The following is a 9859-nucleotide window of genomic DNA, read 5'->3' as shown; positions in this document are numbered from 1 at the left end:
TTGTCATGAGTCATGATGGATAGAGCATAATCTTACCGGGTGCAACCGCTGACATCTGATAAAAAAATGTCCTCCATTAGATGCCCACCAAGAGAAACATTTTCAAATAGTAAATTTAAAAAACAAAGTCTCATTTTGTGTAGGCAAAAAGCTGACACATTACTATTGTGTGGGTTTTAAACTCTGGTCAGCAAAATCCAGACTCTATTGTTAACAACAAAACAATGGTTCAAGCATACGTCATGAAAAGACCCTCACTTCTGCTTCTTTACGGTATATCTTTGGCTTTGCCGCACAACATTATCCAGACTTATTAGGAAGAAACATTAGTGTGCATCTCTTTTTTAACTGCCACCCATTCACGCATTATCCCCAGTCATTTCCACGGCTTTACTCTGCTGTAAACATCTCTCTTGGCTTGGAATCTAAGCTCACTTTTCCTTTTTTACACTTTTAATGAAGTGCCATGGAGAAGACAAATACAGTATGTAGCCTAATTGTTTTTAAAAACTATCAAAAGTAAAGAAAGAGAACTTCACTAACATGAACATCACTTTAATTTACATTTTAAAATAATACCTAATTTATCCACATAAGAAGTGCTACATTTATAGTCAACTTCTCACACATACTTTTCCAGTATTTATTTGCACAGGCCACAAACTGGTAAACTGTGACCTTAGCAGTATTTATTGTAATCAGTCTGGAAAAACTTGGAAAAACAACAAAAAATCCATCAATGATCATTTATTCAAGAGCAAAGCAAAATGTCATTACTCTTTCCTTCAAGAATGCTTAGATTACTAACACATGACTTCATTTATCAGGCTAAAAAGACCAAACTGGACTAAAGATGATGCCTGAAGTGAATAAACAAAGTCTCTCATTTTCAGAAAACTTTCAGTCACAACATAAAATATTTTAGATCTTTTGATGCATGTTCTGATTACAAGGCAGCTGTTGCATGCAAGACTATTAGTGCTCAAGACTATTAGTTCTTACATGTAAACATATAGAAACGGTATTTTCTCCCAAGTGTTAACATGATAGGTAGGCAGTGTTGCCCTATATGACCACATACAACACAATTAACAAGTCTAAACTGGAATTCACAAGTCATACATTTCTTATAATACCATTAATAAACAATTTTTTTCATCTCCTCCTTGCATTTGAATTATGACAATACGCATAACACATTCTGAAACAGTTAAACAGTGGGTGTGACAGAATAGAGAGGGCATCCCTTAATATCCATGCATGCCCAGAGTGGTGTGAAAGGAACACCACTAGCCAATATGCTTTCTGTCTGAGAATGGAGAGGATCTCATTTGGGGCAGACAAGCATGGGGACACTGTTTACAGAACAGCTTGTGTGGTCTTCTTCTTTTGAGACCAGAACCTTATATGTCCATGAAGACTTGAACCTCCAGATCAATCAGCACCTCTCATACCAGTCACGAAGCAGGGCTTCTGCGTAGTTCAACAATCTCTTTTCATAGGGTGTAGTAATATATTGTGTTTCAGACTGGTCAAGCTTGCACATTTCACTTTGAAAGATGTTTGTTAGTAATGTCGTCAGTTCAAGATTCGTGGCTTTTACATGTCACAGCTGTAGTATACTGACAATGACAGTTTAACCACATTTTTTTTAAACCCTGTAAAGCTTGACTTATGAAATAAGATATTAATAGATAAGATTTTAATATCAATTGTTAAGAATAAGACTCTCTGTGTCAAATATCTTATTAAGATAACATAAAAAACAAATAAACATTCTTCAAAAAGCATTGATACTTGCATTTTAACATGTTAAATATTAATATGATCATGTTTGATCATGTAGATAATTGAATAGGCCTTAGAAATTGAAGTATCAAATATGTTACAATAGGATTTATAGAGTGAAATGTTTTAAATTTATTTTTTAATTATGTATAAGATACACTCACTTAGGCTATTCATGGTCGGAGGAAAGTATTTTTATAATTTCTACATAATGGTTACACATTTTAGAGAATAAACCTAAACACACATAAATGTATGAACACATAATGATTAAATTAAATACAAAAGTACTTGGTTTGTTTTAAACTTTTATTTATTTATTTATCTATATATATATTTTTTTTACAAGGTTTCTTTTCATTATCTCAGACATTTTCATTATCTCAGTCACTGCAGGTGGCATTAAAATACGTGAAAGTTGTAAATAAGACTAGACGGGAGAGAAAAAAAAGATTAGGTCTGCCATCTTGTGGTAGATCATTTGAACCATCTTTCCTCATGGGAAATGGGGGTAAGAGAGACAATAAGAATGTTATCTGTCTGTATGAGAATCATGTGGCCGGATTTATATTCTATATTTAATTCTGTTTAATGCTTGTTTGACCTAAATATGGAACAACTGGACCAATCTGTCCATTAGTTGACCCATATCTCCTCTAAACAGTATCAACCCAAACAGACGACCAGATTGGGCAGAGCAGCAGACACGTCACAATGGGCGCGGTTACAGTACACTCACTTCCGCATTACTGTATTGAATGGATTTAATAAAACTGGTTTTAGAGTCAGTTTCGTGTTGATAGAAAAACTTGACTTAGAAGCAGTATTTTTATTTCATTAAACAAAATTTGTTACCATTCATTTTAATAAAACGATTTACATGAAGTAATCACATAAAAAAATCGACGTGATATAACCAGCGAATTAAATCCATATTTCGACTTGAAGAGTGGACTGCATCATAACTGAAAGATGTTAAAAGCGATTATCCTAATTGGGGGACCTCAAAAAGGTGAGACTTTAGTTACTCTTTGAATGTTATGAATGAAAGATTAATGATACTGCAACAATATCACATTACGATGACGTGGCGCAATGGACGTGTGCGATAGCGTCCGATACAGGATAACTGAAATCAGTTGAAGTTACCGTCTTAATATAAAAGTAGCAAATACTAGTAAATGCGGAGATTAAAACTTTATTGAAAACGCTTTTCATTCAAATGCCCTGCGTTCAGGTACCAGGTTCCGCCCCCTGTCATTCGAGGTTCCCAAACCGCTGTTCCCTGTGGCAGGAGTCCCCATGTTACAGCACCACATAGAAGCCTGTGCCCAAGTAAGACACTGTTGAATGTTGGTTGTGTTTTTCCACATGTAAAGTCTATTAAATTTACGTTACATTCCTAAAAATAAAGGTTCTTTATTGACATCTATGGTCCCACGAACCGATCCATTGCACAAAATGTTTTTTTTTTTAAATATTGTGGAAAAAGGTTATTTCGATCATTAAACTATTCTTCACATTTCTTTTAAGAACTGTTCAATTTCAATGAACTGTTCAATGTCCCAAAGTTCTTTGGGAAGCCCAAAATGGCTATTCTATAGCATCACATTTTACATCACAAAAACATTTTGAAACCTTTATTCTTAAGAGTGTATTTACAGTAATGAATATCTATTTTAAAAGTCTGCCATGTTTTATTCTCTTACAGGTTCCTGATATGAAAGAGATCATACTAATAGGTTTTTATCAGCCCAATGACGAGCTAAACCGGTTCATTTCTTGTGCTCAGCAGGAGTTTAAAATCCCAATAAGGTAGATACAAGTTCAAATCAGTAGACATTTTAAATAAAATAAAACAAATAGATATTTTTTTTTTGTATTATATGATTGCAACTATATTGATATTTTGTCTCACACATCTGATAATCTTGTAATTTAAAACCTAGTCAAATATTATATAGGCTTAAACACTTTTTTATTTATTTTTATAAATCTGAAGGTACCTGCAGGAGTTTACTGCCTTGGGGACAGGTGGTGGGATCTATCACTTTCGTGACCAGATCCTGTCTGGGGGTCCGGATGCATTTTTCCTCATGAATGCTGATGTTTGCTCTGAGTTCCCCTTGCAGGAAATGCTCCGGTTCCACCGTCAACATGGCGAGGTTCATTGTGGAGTCTTACTTGGAACTACAGTAGGTTTAACTTTAGTAAATGCGAGAGAGGATAATATGATTTTGGGATTTTAATCCAAACATTTTACTATGTCTCTTAGGCCAATAGAACACAATCTCTGAACTATGGCTGCATTGTGGAAAATCATGAGACAAATGAGGTACTATGAATAAAGATACAAGATTGCTTGCTTGCACAGTAATAATTCATATGAAGTGAAGGTCAACATTCAGTTTAATAAATGCCATTACGAAGATGCTCACATTCACACTATGCTAATTATCACTCATTTTCTTTCAGATGCTCCATTTTGTGGAGAAACCCAGTACTTTTGTAAGTGACATTATCAACTGTGGTATCTATTTGTTCACACCAGATATATTTGGCCATATTGGGAAGGTTTTCCAGAGGAACCAGCAAGAGAGGATCCAGTGAGTTTCACTGACATAATTCAGCCCCTAAACCGCATTGCACATTGCATAATAATAGGTCAGTCTGACCTGTTTGCGCTGAAATTAGTTTTATTTTTTCCACAGAGAAGAGCTCACTAATGGCAAGCAGATGCCAGAAGTGATTCGGCTGGAACAAGACATCTTTACAACCCTAGCTGGACAGAAAAAACTCTTTGTCTACAAAACACAGCATTTCTGGAGTCAGATCAAATCTGCAGGGTAAACCTGTCTTTCTTTCGATTATGTCCCCCCTCCCCCTTTCTGCCACTGTTCCTTATTTACAGTACATGATGTTTTACAATATAATACAGGTCAGCAATATACGCTAGTCGTTTGTACCTCAAGCAGTATCATCAGACACATCCTGAGAGACTGGCCTCAAACCAAGACGGAACTCCCAAAATAATAGGTATGATGCATGAAGTACTCTCTCTGAACAAGCTTAGCTCTATACAGCTGTCATTTTATTTAAAGATACAGTATGTAGTTTTGCTCACCACTAGGGGTCGCTAACCTCTTACAATAACAAAGGCGTAGGTTGATGACGCAAAATTTCCCGCGGAATTTTGGAATTTGTCGTCAAGCCGATGGATCTAATAATGTTTATGGATGAGTGAATACATTGATGTTTTTATCATGACTGTGGTATGAAGCAGGGCACGATTGAGTGTGTTGAAAGTTATAATGTAATTCTATGTGTTAGTTTGTTGGATATGAGACAGATCAACCTCAACATTAGATCCTAGATCAACATTAGAATAACATACAGATCATATTCTAACATTTCATCATGTTGAACTATATAACATTGATTAGTTTTATGTACATTTGCTCACCTGTCTAATAAAGTACATGTAAGAGCGCGTCCCTGTCAAGTCGTGACTTGTGAAGCTCTGTCTAGTCGAAGTTAGTCGCGGAAGTGGAGCTCTCGGCATCTCGAAAACGCCACGCTGATATTGATCCTCGTTTTAGTTCTCATTTTTTCCCAAAGTTTGCTTGCCATGGTCCATAATGTTTGAACGAAACAACAACAGCGTGCAGCTAGACGTTACGCACTACGCAGTTGTCCACGTCTGTCGCCATGGTTACTATGGCAGAATGAGCGGAAACCAGGGATAACGCGGATATTACGTCATCGACAGGCGACAAGTGAACAGGGATTCCGGGAGGGCCAGTTATTTAAAATTTCTCTGAAATTAAAAATCTTTGGGAACTTTTGGGATATTGTAACTAAGTACACAGCAGGAAATATATCACACTGTGCAAGTGATTTTTGGATATTTTATTACAAAATTATTACATATTGTACCTTTAACATAACCTACAGTAAAAAAAAAATTGTGGAAACAATTTTCACTCAGATATTGCTAGTAAATTTCACAATAATTAGAAAGAAACAGAATTAAAGTAGAAAGGCTGAAAAAAATATAAAATGACTCTAATTATGTAAAGCTACAAAGTCACTTAAAATGATTGTTTTTCCACCGTCAGGAGACGTTTATATCCACCCTACAGCAAACATTGATCCCTCTGCTGTGGTGAGTACATGGATAACAGCTTATATAAATATATATTTCTATATTGTACTCAATTTGTTTCTCTTTCTTCAGCTGGGTCCTAACGTTTCTATTGGCAAAGGGGTGACGATTGGAGGAGGCGTAAGAGTGAGGGAGTCCATCATTTTACATGGAGCCGTGTTACAGGTTAAGCCGGTTACTGCTCACATTTGCAACAATGGCAGTCATAAATGAAAGGAAAATGAATGATTAAATATCTTGTTCTCTGTTTCAGGACCACTGTTGTGTGTTGAGCAGTATTGTTGGGTGGGACAGTACAGTGGGGAAGTGGGCAAGAGTAGAAGGAACGCCAAGTGACCCCAATCCCAACGATCCTTATGCCAAGATTGACAGCGAGACTCTGTTCAGGGATGGAGGTCTAACCCCATCCATCACCATCCTTGGTATGAAGATCTTGCCTCTATTACAAATAATTCTTGTGATGGCAAAGCTGAATTTTCAGTAGCTAGTACTGCAGTCTTCAGTGTCACGTGATCCTTCAGAAATCATTATAATATGCTGATTTGGTGCTCAAGAAAATACAGTATCTTATTATTATCAATTTTGTAAAAGCTCAAAAGAACAGTATTTATTTAAAAATATTTTGTAACATTGTGAATGTCTTTACTGCCGCTTTTGATCATTGCTGAATAAGTACTAATTTATTTTATATGAATGAGATGTAATGGTAAGAGCAGTCCAGAAGGTGGAGCTGTTCCTTAAGAAATTATAACAACGAATTCTCTTGCTACCGCATTTATGTGACAATAGTTTTTCAACAACAGGAAGCTTGTCTGATCTATACTCTCTATGTTTTCTTTGTAGGCTGCAATGTGAATATTCCTTCAGAGGTCATCATTCGAAACTCGATCGTCTTGCCTCATAAAGATCTCAACAGGAGCTTCAAAAACCAGATTATTCTATAGAAGACACTTTCCTCATTTGCCTTTCTGAATAAATACAGTACATTGGGCCATGCAGAAAGTATATAGCGTAAAGATTGCACAATGTTTAGTGTTCATTGTTATATGTAATGTTTATGTATTTGGTAGCTACTGTTCAGAGAAAATGAGTCCACTTGTGATCAGATTGTATTGCAGTATAGTATGAATTATATGGTTCAACAATGGGATATTTTCCTGGTTATTTCAGGATGGGAATTTTGTATTTAATGACTTACACTATGCTGCTGTACCAGCCTTATCCACATACAGTAACATAACACTAGATTTTAATTGTATTATTCCTTAACTACAAATCATAATATATACCTGTGTTGCCTTTTTAGCAAATTAAGGAGTGAGCAGTGAAGTATTTTTTATAGAAACTGACAGATTTGAAGGCACATAGTTTGGGCAGGAATGGAAATGGATGATAAGGTTTAGGGTTTTTTGGTAATTATTCCTGTTTTCTGTCACAACCATTTATTAAAATAATTTCAACCTCAGAAACATCAGAGCATGTCAATATTTATTATGTCAAAGTAACAAGTCCACTGTGCACAGAATGAGCCTGATGCTTTTATATTTTAAATAAAAAACAATGGAATCAATCTTAACGATTTAAACGTTACTGAAGTTTACACCATATAAAATGATTCAGCTATGGAACAAATCATAACTGATAGGGCCATATGAACATAGCATATATCTGAGTGGAGGGAAACAGTAAGAAAAGACTGACATATCTGTGGTTACGTGTTTCTTTGCCATTTACTTTTTTTTGTGGTTTTCTGTCAGCTAACGTGAAATGCAACACATATCTGCCATTTAGTTGTTTTTATTCTATTTATTTATTTATTTATGACCAAAGTAGTAATGCTGGAAAGGTGAGATTGTCTGCACTGACATTTTCAAATAAAGTATTTAAAACCCATTTCTGTTTGACCAGATAACAAAAGAAAATTAAATGGCAAATGTCGTTTTTTTTTATTTGTCTGGTAGAATGGCATATAATTTTCGAAGAAACAAAGATAACTGACAAGGTATATCCTACAAATTACTATATTAATAAAGCATTACTACAGCATTAACACATTAACCACAATATCTACATTATCATCATAATACTGTCTTTATTGGGTTAGGACGCATCTGCAGAATATCACTGGGAGAAACGGTATATTATTCATTTGGAAACTATTAGTTTATATTTAATTCATAGATTATATATTGTAGTATATTGTTAATATATTAATATACAAAAAGTGAGTTATTTATTCATTGTCACTGTAATAAACAAATTTATTGATTAATTAGCTCTAGAGTTATAATGTTTTTGTAATGCTTTAACCTAATTCTAAATGTACTCCAGCATTCTTTTATTTTTTTTTATTTTTTTTTGCTAACCTTGAAGGCACCCCCCAGGGAAGTGGCTGTGCTGCAGAGGTCCTTTGGTGCCATTACTTTTTACCTAATTCAGTGATTGGCAGATAGTTCTCTGCAGGATCATGGGTAGGGTAGTACAAGGAAGAGCAAAACAAATGTAACAGTAAAGACTATAGACTATACAAGACAAGCAGGAGTTTGTTGTTAGTTGCCAGCAGCTCACCAGCTCCAGACAATGACTGACCCTCAAAACTGTCCTGTTACTATAGCTAACATTACAACAACAGGATATCTGGGTTCTGTGGAACATGGCAAAACCAATGTTACTCACGTATGGAGCAGAATGTGATGGAGAGTCTGAGACATTCGGATCCATTTGCAGTAATTTTATTGTAACACACAATGAAGCAAAGAGACAAGGCAGACTAGGAACAGACAAGGGAGATCCAGGAATCAGAGAGGTTACCAGGCGTGGGTCAGGGCAGGCAGAGAACGTTCGTGAAGGATCCTTGGAAATACAGGCTGGGGTCGGGGAACCAGGAATACTTGGGTAGATTTAGAGATCGCTTGGAAATGAACGCCGTGGCAGAATCAAGACTTCGCAATGAAGGTGAGTTGGGAGTGTGCATATAAAGGGAGCTGAGAGAGTCAGAGTGAGAACAGGTGCGCTGATAACGGGATGGGACAGGGCTGGTAGATAATGAGTGTGAGGAGGTGGAAGATGGGAAGTGCAGTCCTAGTACTCAGGGGAAGGTGATCTGATGCCGCCAGAGGGAGGCGATAGAGGTCGTTCCGTGACAGAGCCCCCCCCCTGCGAGCGGCTCCGGAAGCGAGGGCCTGGACGACGACGGGGTCTCCCTCGGGGTCTAGGAGCTGGACGGTCAGGGTGGTCTTGATGGAAAGTGGTCAGAAGCGCAGGGTCCAAGATGTTCTGAGACCTCACCCACGAGCGCTCCTCAGGACCGCACCCCTCCCAGTCGATGAGGTACTGAAGAACCCCGCCGCGCCGCCTGGAGTCCAGAACCTCCCGAACCTGGTAGATCTCCTCGCTCCCGACGTCGATGGGAGGAGTACTCCTGGTAGCGTCCTCTGGGTTGCTCTCACTCCTGGGTGTAGTGGCGGGTCTGAGAAGAGAGACATGGAAAGTGGGTGAGATGCGGTATGAGGCAGGGAGTGCTAACCTGTACGAAACGGGAGTGATTTGTCTAAGGATACGGAAAGGTCCAATGAAGCGGGGAGATAGTTTTTTGCAAGGAAGTCGGAGACGAAGGTTCTGAGTGGACAACCATGCCCACTGGCCCGGCCTGAAGAGAGGACCGCCTCTTCTGCGTCGATCTGCCTGTCTTCTGAACTGACGCACAGCACGCTGAAGATGGACGTGGGCAGTGTTCCAAGTCTCCTCACTCCTCCTTAACCAAGTGTCCACCGCAGGGAGATCTGTGGGTTCACCGGACCAGGGAAACAAGGGAGGTTGGAACCCCAGCACGCACTGGAATGGAGTGAGACCGGTCGAGGGCTTGCGGAGGGAGTTCTGGGCGTATTCAGCCCAGACGAGGAACCT

General features: G+C 37.9%; 1 protein-coding gene across 2 annotated transcripts; it reads left to right on the top strand.

Annotated features, from left to right (window-relative positions):
- Positions 1-2463: 2463 nt before the first annotated feature.
- On the top strand, positions 2464-7863 carry gmppab (GDP-mannose pyrophosphorylase Ab). Of its 2 annotated transcripts, XM_079628297.1 has the most exons (12): positions 2464-2800; positions 3026-3123; positions 3500-3603; positions 3791-3983; positions 4064-4123; positions 4264-4394; positions 4500-4634; positions 4727-4824; positions 5907-5953; positions 6026-6118; positions 6207-6375; positions 6797-7863. In XM_079628297.1, the coding sequence occupies exons 1-12, from the start codon at positions 2761-2763 to the stop codon at positions 6895-6897; spliced, it is 1269 nt and encodes a 422-aa protein (XP_079484423.1). In that variant the 5' UTR covers positions 2464-2760; the 3' UTR covers positions 6898-7863. The 2 variants fall into 2 exon arrangements, with proteins under 2 accessions (XP_079484423.1, XP_079484424.1); XM_079628298.1 differs by lacking the exon at positions 3026-3123 and having other exon boundaries at positions 2677-2800; positions 6797-7521.
- The last annotated feature ends 1996 nt before the right edge of the window (positions 7864-9859 follow it).

This window comes from Phoxinus phoxinus (assembly GCF_949152265.1).
Source record: "Phoxinus phoxinus genome assembly, chromosome: 11".
In the NCBI taxonomy this organism is placed as follows: domain Eukaryota; kingdom Metazoa; phylum Chordata; class Actinopteri; order Cypriniformes; family Leuciscidae; genus Phoxinus; species Phoxinus phoxinus.
The sequence above is the reverse complement of the archived record's forward strand: the minus strand, read 5'-3'. Positions and strand labels throughout refer to the sequence as shown.

Bases quoted from the DNA above. Each gene is read 5' to 3' on its own strand.
- gmppab (XM_079628297.1), top strand. From the start codon at position 2,761: ATGTTAAAAGCGATTATCCTAATTGGGGGACCTCAAAAAG. The intron at 2,801-3,025 runs GTGAGACTTTAG...CCCTGCGTTCAG, and splicing joins AATTGGGGGACCTCAAAAAG to GTACCAGGTTCCGCCCCCTG. The intron at 3,984-4,063 runs GTAGGTTTAACT...TATGTCTCTTAG, and splicing joins GAGTCTTACTTGGAACTACA to GCCAATAGAACACAATCTCT.